The following is a 12,390-nucleotide window of genomic DNA, read 5'->3' on the forward strand; positions in this document are numbered from 1 at the left end:
TTTCCCTTAGGGAGTAGAACTAGTGGCCACAATTAGTTCTTTACTGTAATATATAACCACATTACCTTTGTTCCTTTTAATAAATCTGCTGTAATTTAATTTCTGTTTACAAACAGTAATAACTATTTTCCCACCCAGCCTGGTCCTTTTTGATTTATTTGTGAACATTCTGGCCCACAACCTGGCCGAACCTGCATACGAGGCAGACGTGGCTCAGTTGGAATACAGTCTCTTGGCAGAAGAGCATGGACTCGTCATCAAAGTGAAAGGGTTTAACCACAAACTTGAAGTAAGTAGGTGTTTGTCTGTGTTATGTCGTTGAACTATAAATTCCGGTAAATACTAAGGTGTAGGCTGTACAGATCCATAAATTGTAAGCTGTATTTTAAATGAACAAAAAGGTGTGTTGCTTCCTGTGATACTTCAGCAGTCTAGCTGACGCATTGAGAATGATAGCCAGTTAGGAACCTATCAACTTGTCCGCACCCTCCGCTCAGCAGGCTCCAGCCTGCTCCAGGTCTCCCGTCTGACCCACCCTACCATCGGTGGCCGGGCTTTCAGCCTCTCTGCTCCTACTCTTTGAAACTCCATCTCACAATCCCTTCGCCTTGCTCCCTCTCTTGCCTCTTTCATGACGCGACTCAAGACCCTTCTTTTTGACCGTGCCTTCAGCCGCCCCTCCTACCCCCTCTGCTATCCCTCATCCCAACCCTGCCCCCACACTCGGGTCCTGATCCCTGACTCTTCAGCACATTGGGACGTCCTCCTGACGTAAAAGGCACTTTACAAATGTAATTTTGTTGTTGATATCATTAGAATTTAACCTGTCTTTTTGTGCACTTACTTCTTCTGTTTGTGGATAGGGATCTCAGCACTGGAGAATGAGATGTGTTGCTGTTGCCCACTGTCAAATTCATTGTTTTTTGGGGGTTGCAGATTTATGAAAGAACTGCTGGGCGGGAGCAAAAGGCTTTTCACACTGGAGAGTAATGTAAAGTAACTAGATTTGATGTATAGGGATGTTTTTTATTCTTTTCAAGTAATTCTTGATGTAATATAAAAAACCATTAACTTCTGAAAAGAATATGCTGTTTGAATGTCTTCCTGTAAACTATTGTAGATTTTGTACAACTGAAATAAGTTAGGCATTTACATTCAATTTTGCTTGTGTTTTGCCAGCTCCTGTTCCAACTCATTATTGATCACCTGGCTCAGTTTACGACGACGCCAGAAGTGTTTGCAATGATCACAGAACAACTGAAAAAGAGTTACTTCAATATTTTAATCAAGCCTGAAAAACTGGGGAAGTAAGTAAGGGGGGAAATAAATTTGATTCTAATGTGATTGCAATATTAAATACTTTTGAGTTTGTACACAGATTTTTTGTGTCTTTATTGTAAAGTGACTACTGGGGTTTGGACAGAATTTTGAGTGGAGGTTTTGAGGAGCACATTTTAGCTGTATTGTCATTAATTTTATTCCTTCAAGCTACATGCTTAGTAAATATAGTATCGGCTTCATATATGGATCTAATACAGTGTGGAATGCAAACATGAATGCAACTCAGGCTCGGCAAGCTATTGTAGGAGATGGGTGTCAGTGAGACTGAAGTAAAAAATCAAATACTTTCAAGAGGAGAGAGAATGTGGAGCTACCCTCCTCCCCTCTGAAATCAAATAGCAAATAAAGTGCAGATTCCAATAAACCTGCCTCTGTATATAATTTTTACTTTTTTTTCCAGGGAGATCCGTCTGTTGATCCTGGAACATGGACACTGGTCCTTGATGGAAAAGTACCAAGCTCTAATGAATGCTTCTACCACGGTCGAGACACTAACATCATTTGTGAAGAAATTTAAACAAGAGTTGTTTATAGAAGGATTAGTGCAAGGAAATTTCACAAGCAAAGTAAGTGCTTCACCTTTCAATTGACTTAAAAAGATTGTTAAAAGACTTCAAACGATTTTACACCGTTGACAACAGGCATTTCTACTTTCAAATAAATTATAATTAACTTTAAAATATTTAGATTATTCCAAAAATATAATGGATTGTGTTTTCAATTTCAATCATTCCTTTGATTTTGCTTAGTCTTATCATTAGGAATGTACAAAACATCCTTGTATGAATTATTAATTACAATTTTTTAAAGTCTGGAAATTTATATCTAAGATGAAAGGGCTAATCAATCTTTCTTCAGCTCAACGTGCGAAAAACCGAGGCCCTCCTGATTGGCTCACGTCAGCGCCTCCGCACCTCAGGCGCTGACACCATCAGCATCCAAGGCTGCACTCTCCACCTCTCAAAGCCAGTCAGGAACCTCGGCGTTTTGTTCGACCCTGAGCTGTCCTTTCTCCCTCACATCCGCACCACAACTGGCACCGCCTTCCATCACCTCCGGAATATCGCCAGATTACGGCACTACCTCACCCCTCACGCCGCTGAAACCCTGGTTCACGCCTTTGTCACCTCAAGGCTGGACTATGGGAACTCTCTCCTCGCCGGCCTTCCCGCCCTCCCTCCACACTGCAGGTCATTCAGAACTCTGCAGCTCGTGTACTGTCCCGCACCAGGCTTCGCGATCACATCACTCCCACCCTCGCTCGCCTCCACTGGCTCCCCATCCCCCAGAGGATTGATTTCAAGATCCTCATCCTCACCTACAAGGCCATTCACGGCCTTGCTCCCTCCTACCTCTCCATCCTACTATCCCCCTACCTACCTGCCCGTACCCTCCGTTCCTCTGGCTCCGGTCTGCTCCACATCCCCCGCCCCAACCGCCCTACTATCGGTGGTCGGGCCTTCAGCCTCTCAGCCCCAGGCTCTGGAACTCCATCCCCCAGTGCCTTCGCCGCTTCCTCCCTTTCCTCCTTCAAGGCCGGTCTCAAAACCTTTCTCTTTGACCGTGCCTTCAGCTCCCCTCTCGACTCTCTTCCTCCTCCTCGCTCCCTCCCTTCCCTCCCCTCACCCTGACCATTTCCCCCTCCTCTCTCCCTCCCTTCCCTCCCCTCACCTGACCATTTCCCCCCTGCTCGGGTCATGACCCAACTGTGCAGCGCCTTGGGACGTCCTCCTGACGTGAAAGGCGCTCTATAAATGGAATCTTGTTGTTGTTGTTGTTGATTAGTAACTTCACTCATGTGTTGGGGGTATGTGCTCCCAGAATCACTCTATTTTGTTCAGCGTTGGGGGCTAGCCAGGTAATTGGATTCCAACCTCAGGAAAGAATAGCAGTGGTGCGTTTGCACTCACAAACTTCAGTTCCTACTGGGCTTCCAGGTAATCAAAATATTCACTCCCATTTGCTGTAAATCGAGCTGCTGTAGGGCACTGATGGCTTCCCCTATAAATCAGGTTCCAGGGAGTAAAGTTGCCTCACTACAAACATAAATGCATTTTTTTTCCCCCACTGTATCTTTGAAAAGAAATTGCTCCCGCTAGACTGCCCCTTTTAAGCAATGTTCAGTTACAACTGGCCCAATATACTCAATTTAATGATCAAATTCTAAAATTGTATTTGGTAATATATGAACTTTCAATATTAATTAATACTTTTTTCCCTCTCAAGGAGTCTGTTGAATTTCTAAATTACGTTGTGCAGTAAGTACCTAATTTCTTTCTGATATTTATAACACTAGGATATAAAAAATAAATAAAACTCAATTTAACATTACCTAATTCTATTGTCCAAATTACATTAAATCTGATTAGTGTTTAAATATCACAATGTTCTCTTAGTAAGCAAAAGCTACTATCGTCTTTTTTCCTATTACTGATTGTTTAATGTCATTGAATGTGTGAAATAGACTTGTATCTTGCAACATTTAAAACCATGTTCAATTACCGGGAAGGGCGAAATCTTGGACAAGTTTCCTTACTCCACACGCATCTGTTTACGTAGCAGTAAATAGGAACCCGGTTGTGAGTCGTTGAGCAAGGATTGTTTTCTAGGGGTATTAATGCCTTCAAAAAAATATAAGAGGAATTTGTCACTCAATTCATGACTGTGTGTGGGACACTTCTGTGCACAATTGGCTGCTGCATTTTGACCACAAAATATACAGTCAATTCACTTTACAGTATGTCCTGTGAAGAGCTTTGAGACGTCTCAACCTGATAATGCTCTTTATCAAATACAAGGATTATTATTAAAATTGATGGTCTTAGCACTTGCAACTAACCAGTTAATGTTTGTAACAGGAAGCTGCATTACAAACCATTGTTGAGGAGCATACCTGTTCAATTCAGAGTGGTGGAACTGCCCCAAAAAGCATACATATGCAAGGTGAAATCGCTGAACAAAGGTGATGCCAATTCCGAGGTCACGGTTTACTATCAGGTAATGTACTCTCTGCCATACTACACATCAGGGACTACCAGATGTATCTTAAGCTAAATGTAGAGAGCAATCTGAAGTGGTTTGTGCTTTCTCCCTTCCTCATTCCCCTCTTTTCTTTGGACATAGTGTATAGCAATACTCATGGGTAAGCTATTTAGTATTGAAAAAAGTCCATCCTTCAGCTTATGTGTGACTTAATTATATGATTGTTTTCTTTTAACTTTACCATTCTAAGGCTTGTCTTAAATTTGTCACTGGCATTTCAAAGTTTCCCTTTTTAAAAGTAATATTCTTATGTGCTTTTTATTTTTCAGTCTGGTCCTCAGAACGTAAAAGAATATGCACTTATGGAACTGCTTGTGGTAAGCCATTTCCTCCCCTCCCCCAAGTCAGCACAGGACCTCTTTGAGATTATATAAATGTAAAATTGTCTCCAAGGTGGAAATGAGTTTGAATGAAAGCATGTTGCCGTTTTCCTTGCCGTTTTATACTTTTACTTCCAATTTATAAAGTGACATTTAGACAGTAGAATTGGGAGTAAACAACTTTTGCATCTTTGTGTAAATGTGAGGGCAACAGAGGATGAGAATATTTAGTGTAAGCTTTTCTTATTGTTCACTAGGATATAGTTAGTTAGGGTGTGGATCCCCACATTTATTGAAACAAAATATCCAAAATACGCTGAGTGCTTCAAAATACTCTCAGGAAGCCAACATGGTTATCCTCTGGTTTATCAGGCTGTTGTTGGAAGTCCCTACATTTACATTTTGGTTTCCTGGTCACCAGCTTGTGTTTAAGTGCTGATGGAGTTGACTGTCTTTCTGCACATATGGTCCATGAAATCCAAAGTGCTGACCAGCGCTTTATAGATTTTGACCAAATTGGATTTTGGATCCAACCCAATTTGGGCAGACTTGGAAGTTATTTGCAATCAGCAATTCACTATATAATGAGTGTCTAGGGATAAATTACAACTGTATACTGCAACACCGCATTCACTTCCAAGATGTACTGAAATATTTCTCTTGCTGGTCTTTAGATGCACATGGACGAACCTTGCTTTGACTGTCTGAGGACAAAAGAAACACTCGGGTAATACTTTTCTCTTTCTAGTTAATGAGATGTATTTTGCCTCTTTATGTTGACCTCAGTCCAGTTAACCTCTCCCAACTCTGGCCACAGCTTGTTTGGAGGTCTAGTAAGGCATTGCCTCATTTGATCTTTGGAGCTGCTGATTCTGCCTTGAAGAAAGGTCTTGCATTTGATTTGGTTCTTGGTGTGGTAAACATGTGACCTTCTGACCTAATGTTGAGCCAAATAAAAAAAAATACATTGTGTATTTGCCCTATTGTTCATTTTTCCTATTTCTTTTATTTCCTATTCTGTCTCCTTTTTTTAAAAAAAAACTATTTTCTGACTTCTATCTTTACTAGATATTGTTTATCTTTTTTCTCTTCTTTCTTCTAGCAACCACCATCCAATTTGGAAGGTGAGCATCTTGTTAAAGTCTTTTTCATTGGTTCAAAATTCAGCCTCACAGGCTGACTTTTGCAATCAATGAAAAGATAAGACTGAAGGACGTGTCTGACATTCTAAGGGTTGAAATGTCAACAGCCTTCGTGCCTTCCTTGAATTCTACAGTTTAATGCAATAGTGATAGGGAATTTTGCACAACCTGCAAATTTAACTTAATATAATTTGAATTATGGAAATGGGTTTACAGTAGGTTTCGGTGCTGGTGTCAATCCCTTCCACCAAGAAAATCTGCGGCAGCTCGTTGGGCAGGGAAAGGTGAAGAAACTGGCTGTTTGTTCATAAAATGTGCCTTTGTTCGCGAACCAGGAGTTGAATTTAATATTGACTCCCAAATACCAGAGACACAAAATAGCTCTTTCCCCTGACTATTTTTATCTGAAAAAAATGTTGACATGCTTTGACAAGATTGTAAAGCAGCATTGAGTCTCCTTGATTTCAGCAACCAAATGATTCTTATTTTTGTCTGGTTCTGAAACTGCGAACAATCATGGTGAGAAGTATAAGGACCAAAACATGTGGGGAGCAGAGTGTCATGGAGAGTAACTTTTTTTCCTCTAAGGCCTGAATTTTCTAAGTATTCAGTGAGGAGGGAAGATGTGAAAATGTTGGGAAAGGTGTGACCCAATCTGAGTCCCGATTACACTGAAGTACAATCAAATGTGATGAACTGGAAATTTGACGATTGCCAGCATTTCTGTGTAATGAGAATCTGAAACCAAATGACTTCAGTTAAACCTAGTAGAAAACAAATTGCTGTCTGATTTTAATATGCAACAACAGTACAAAATGAATGCAGATGTTTGCATTTTTATAATCTTTTTGAATTTCTGCCCAGTTAACGCTTCAGGTGTTTTAACGCCTTGGAAAGTCCTCCTGACTTGAAAGGTGCTATACAAATGTAACTTTGTATTTTATTTAACAAAGGAGTGCCTTAATAGCTGTCAGGTCTAATATTCATATGCACTTACTGACTACCTAGGCTTCATATATGCTGGGATCAGGTCTTTTCAGCATTGTCGCAAGCATTTGCGTATCAAACAATGCTGCTCAAATAGAGCATCATATTAATTGTTTGACAGCAGGTCACATGAATCATTTAAAAAGACATTCCTAGTCTATTGGCGGTGCTGTGTGAAAACCAGCAAATTTCGGTTCATACCAATATTACTCACCACAACACACAGTTTATGATAATATTGTCTGGTAATGAAGGAAAATATTGTATTTCTTTATACATATTTGTATTTGCATTTCAGGTACAATGTGTATCCCACCTGCCGAAATACCTCTGGAATCGTTGGATTCTCTGTTACAGTAGAAACACAGGCAACAAAATATAGGTAAGGTGGACTATTTTTGTGGATTTTATCTTCCCCCCCCCCCCACACCATCTTTTTTTTACTTCCTCATTGCATTTCGGTGTCTGTAGTTTTCCTTTTATTTTGGTTTTCATTCTAAACACACAAAGATTAAAGTAGGTACAGAATGAATAGAGGTAGCTGATCTTTTGGGGGTCGAGTCAGTAAGTGAAGAAGCAGTCGGAATAGAAAGACAGTTGGTCAAAGAATGAATGTATGGCGGTGGCTGGAAGGAAATAATTGTGAATGTTTAGTGGACAGCAAGGCAAAATGTGTAGAAATAGGACAGAAAGTATATTTTATTGAAGGTCTTGTGATGTACCCTTTTGTCCCATGTAACACGGATTGTGATAATTTCCTGACTGACAACCAGCCGCCATGCCTCTGCCAAAGCAATGTGTCTCTCAGTCTCTCACACACATTGATTCCCTTGTTTTACTTCTCCTCCATCCTCCTGCTGCTGTCCATAGTCACATTCTACTTCATTTTGAAAAATATAAGTTTAGTTCTTTACGATTCAAATTTTATTCAGTATTGGTTTTGGTAATTGTGTTCTAAAATTTCAACAGTACGGAATATGTTGACAAGAAGATTGAAGAATTTCTTTTTAGCTTTTACAAAAGGCTGCAAAATATGAATCAGGATGCCTTCCATTCTCAGGTAAGATACTTTAATTATTGTGGTTCAAAGGACATTGCTGTGTGGTATTGAATAACTTTTTCAGTTGCCCCTCATTTGTCTTGTGGACCATTGTTAAGAGTTAAGGTAATTATTATGCTAAAATTACAAGGTGAAAAAATATGCTGTCTGGCTTTCAGAAGGGATTTCAAAGAATTTCAATGACTTTCAAAACTTCTAGTGTGCTCTTATCCACTTGAGATTCACCTCTGTGCTCTCTCACCATCCCCTGCACTATCGCTATTGATAATCAATTTAAATTCCCTTTTTTTAGTGCTGTATTTTTCTCCCATAGTTAACATATCCAGGATTTTCTGTTGATTTCTGTTCATTGTTGTGCTGAGGTTTATTTTAGAGCTGGCCTTCAGCCTCAGTAGCTGATGTGCGATTGGGGGGGAAAAACAATCAGTACTTGACCATTGAAATTGAACATGCACAACAATGACTACAGCTTCCTTTCTGTTTCAATTTGAACAGGTTACAGCACTGATCAAGCTGAAACAATGTGAAGACATTCATCTAGGAGAAGAAGTGGACAGAAACTGGGCGGAGATTTTTACACAACAGTATCTCTTTGACCGTCTGAACCATGAGGTATTGAGACAGTAATACTGTAGAGTTCAGTGAAGATTTACTGTGTCACTGTGATTTAGTAATACTGTATAGAGCATTAAAGAACATTAACTGATTTGTTTTTAATTTGCAGCATTGATTCCAGAGATGTTAGGACCACCAGACAATTTGTTCCTATCTATAAATCCTGGGGTGTAGTTGGGAAGGGGCAGAGGTAGAAACGAAAATTATTTGATGTTGACAGTTGGTGGAAGTGGGGAAAGAGAAAACTTTATTAAAAATCCTTCTATTATGCCTCTTCATTTTAGTGTTCGTTCTGGGTTCAGTTTGTTCTCAGTTTATCTGGTTCTACCAGGTTTCACTCTTTAGCTGAAGCCGTAATTGCTCTGACTAATAAGCTCTAAAATCCTGTATGAATTAATACAGGGTTTTAATGTAGTGGGGGATTAATGATTCTCTGGCTAATATTTTCAAGGGCTCTGTGGAAACTGGGGCAATAGGATGACAAATGTTATACAATACTCAAATATTCAAACAATACGGCATGAGTCTGGTCATCAGAGACTCTTATCTAAAGAATGTTGCCTCTCACAGTGCAGCAATTTCCCCCAGCACTGCTTTGGTGGATCAGCACAGACTAAAAGTTCTGATGTGGAGCTTCAGCCTACAACCTGACTCCCCAGAGTTCAAAGTGTTGCCAGCTGAGGCAGGCTGGCACTCAGGTTATTTAAGGGGAGATTGTTGAGAATTTTGAGATGCTATTGATTGCTTTCAAAAAAANGTACAAGCAGGAAGTGTCGGAATAGGTTTAGAATGAATGGGTTGTGTCTGAGGAAGCTAATGAATGAGTTTTGAGATGTTTAATTTGATTTTCAGAATGTTTGTTAGAGATCCACATGTGAAGTTTTTAAAGTTCAAGAAAATTGTGATAAGCTGGCCAGCTGGTTTGCAATCTTTTCTAGGAATAGAAATTAAAATTAAATGGAAAAGCTAAATCAGTAGAGTTTCTACTAACCAGTAAGCCCTGCTGGGGAAAGGAAAAGGTGAGTGAATAACAGATGAAGATGGGTTTGTCTTGATGTTATCTGTCAAATAGTGTCTTGCTGTTTAGGCTTGCGCATAAATAGCAACTTTGGCCAACAATCCTAGGGCAGTTAAAGCTTGTGGTATTGACTTAGCTTTTCTCCTGTTAGTTCAGTAGAGCAACGCCCAAGAAATGTGGAGGAGAAATCATTATATTACTGAAAGGAAGGACATTAGCTGGATGTGCAAATCTAAACAAATAGTATGGTATTGCATTTTGGGAAAACCTTTTTCAATTGACTTAGTGAGAGGGCAGAACTAACATAAAGGGAAAAACAATTGGTTTTAAATATCAGTCAGGTGTGAAACCAATTTTTATGGTTTAGTGAAAATAGTAATGCAATAATTGAGCATTCCTATTCTCAGTCCTGTTTGAATTATTAATACACCATGAAGTGATTTTGCCCACAAAATATACAGTAAATTCACTTTACAGTGTATTCTGTGAAGCGCTTTGAGATGTCTCGAAGATGTGATAAGGCGCTGTATCAAATGCCAGGATTTATTGTTATAAGTACTCCATATGGAACAGCTGGTACAACCTCGAAGGTGAGCCACTAAACCTCACTCGATAGTGCTGCACAGAGGAAGGTTGAATCATTGCAAAGGAACAACATGTTTCTTATAAACGGGGAGAAGAAAAAATAATAGACCATTATGATATTGGAGTGATTTGAAAGAGGAATCCATATTGGTTGCACTTATTGTTGTAGCAGTAAACCCAAGTATTGCAGAAGTGATTGTGTATAGTGATGCATATTTGATTTGGATATTTAACGTTTTTTGGTATGGTTTTAATGCAATGGTAATGGTTTTAATGGTTCTGCCTTTCTATCACTTAGCTGGTCACTTTGGGGTGGGGTTCGTGGCTGTAATCTTGCATCCCAATCCAGCACTTTGCAATCCTCTTTCTTTATGGTGCATGAGTCATTTTGGAAAATGTACAAGGGAATGAGGTAGCTTGATATTAACATACAACTTATTACTTTGGAGCGGCCTTAGCTAAACTAAATAATTGGTTGTTTTACAATGGTGTGTTTTGTTTAACAGATTCAAGCTCTGAAATCGTTTACCAAAAATGACCTTGTGCAATGGTTCAAGGCCCACAGAGGAAAAAATAGCAGAAAGCTTAGCATACATGTAAGTAAACATGCTAAATTCAACTTGCCATTGAATTAAGAGGGCTCTAATATGTGTGGAAGGTTTAAATAGTGTAACCTGACCTGAAGTGTAAGATGCCTCCAGCAGGTTAATGAGTGAGATTGGGTACATTACAATCTATGCAGATGCTAATGTAGTTCATTAAAACTGCAAGTTGGATTACAAATTGGTGGCTCTTGGCTTTTGCAGTGGGGTGAGGCACAAAAACAAATTGCATTTATATTGCGCCTTTTATGTTGGGAGGATGTCCCCAGGTGCTGGACAGTGAGGGATAATATTTTACAATATATATATAAAATGTAAATAATTCATGATTATAATTATTATATCAAATAATTTATTTAATATTTAACTTAATTAATTGCTCCTCAATTATTGAATCGTGTCTCATTCTTTTTCATTGGATGTTAATTGCAAAATTAAGAGTGCCTTAATCATGGTTTGCAAATAATTGGTTGTTTGGGTTCAGTTTGTTCTCGGTTTATCTGCTTATACCAGGTTTCACTGTTTAGCTGACGCCCTAATTGCTCTGATTAATAAACTCTAAAGTCTTGTATGAATTAATACAGGGTTTTAATGTAGTAGGAAATTAATGATTCTCTGGCTAATATTTTCAAAGGCTCTGTGGAAACTGGGGCAGTAGGATGCAAATGTTATCCTAATACTCAAATTTACCATGATTAACCAACCTGCAAATTAGACCCCATAAAAAGGAAAAGAAAGTTTTTTAAAAATACTATTGTTATTAGATATAAAGCAGATGTGGCTGCTACACCAATCCTTTCTTCTTGTTCATATACAGCTTTAAAACCAATCTACGTCATTTCAGTTTTGAAATTTTTTAAATTTGCAGCAATAAAAGTGCCACCAGGTTGTGAAACTCATTATTTTATACCAGTCAGTTAGGATTGTGTGGTTTTGTGCAATTACATGAGTTTCCTTGATATAAGGCACTGTCAATAAATATTCTTTTTTAAACGCTCTGAGACGTCTAGTGTGAAAGGTGCAAAGAAATGCGAGTTGTTGATTTGTGAAACCTCAATTGGAGATGAAGTATAATCATTGAGGTAAAATTATAAATGTATTTAAAAGATTTTCTTTTGCAGCACATGGCTATTGTACCCACAATTTTTGGAAAAAATCTGTACTTTCTATTCCTTGCTAAAATACTTTTTTTTAAAATAAGCATTGAACCATCTGGAAATGTAATGATTTTCAAGCTATTTTTGATCGGTTTCTTTCTTTGTTTTGGCATCTGATATTTGATAAATCCCTCGGAGTTTACAGTGCTAGATTTAGAAAGTGTGATTACATTTTACAGATCTGTTATCCTGTAGCTTTAAATTTATTTTGCATTAGTGATCTCATTTGTTGGTTTCATTTGCTGATCAAACAAAACCATTTCCATTTGCTTTCAAGTCTGTTCGGACGTATCTGATAGGAGTGAAGTCAAAATGCTCTTTGTGCTCAGCTGGGCATCAGCATGGCAGTTAGGAAAGGTGACACTGCTTAAAATTCTCAATGCATACTCTAGGTGCAACTAATTTATATCCCAGAAACCAATTTGGAGAAGCAGGATTTTTATTAACGTTCAGAAATTAAGCATTCAGAAACTTGGTTCAGTGTGATTTGCACTTAAGGGGATCGGTGTTTTTCTTGCACC

The 12,390-nt window shown here is 38.8% G+C and overlaps 1 protein-coding gene across 2 annotated transcripts in view; it reads left to right on the top strand.

The window, feature by feature from the left end:
- LOC103182811 (nardilysin) overlaps positions 1-12,390 on the top strand; it is a 31,032-nt gene that overhangs the window by 17,579 nt on the left and 1,063 nt on the right. For both annotated transcript variants that reach the window (XM_007899956.2, XM_042335140.1), the window contains exons 21-31: positions 139-289; positions 1,180-1,307; positions 1,742-1,907; positions 3,568-3,599; positions 4,200-4,338; positions 4,653-4,700; positions 5,378-5,430; positions 7,131-7,214; positions 7,802-7,892; positions 8,388-8,504; positions 10,617-10,706. In XM_007899956.2, coding sequence (XP_007898147.1) covers positions 139-289; positions 1,180-1,307; positions 1,742-1,907; positions 3,568-3,599; positions 4,200-4,338; positions 4,653-4,700; positions 5,378-5,430; positions 7,131-7,214; positions 7,802-7,892; positions 8,388-8,504; positions 10,617-10,706 — 1,099 coding nt within the window. The remainder of the gene's footprint in view (positions 1-138; positions 290-1,179; positions 1,308-1,741; positions 1,908-3,567; positions 3,600-4,199; positions 4,339-4,652; positions 4,701-5,377; positions 5,431-7,130; positions 7,215-7,801; positions 7,893-8,387; positions 8,505-10,616; positions 10,707-12,390) is intronic.

The sequence above is a fragment of the Callorhinchus milii genome, unplaced genomic scaffold, assembly GCF_018977255.1.
Source record: "Callorhinchus milii isolate IMCB2004 unplaced genomic scaffold, IMCB_Cmil_1.0 Scaffold5, whole genome shotgun sequence".
Lineage (NCBI taxonomy): Eukaryota > Metazoa > Chordata > Chondrichthyes > Chimaeriformes > Callorhinchidae > Callorhinchus > Callorhinchus milii.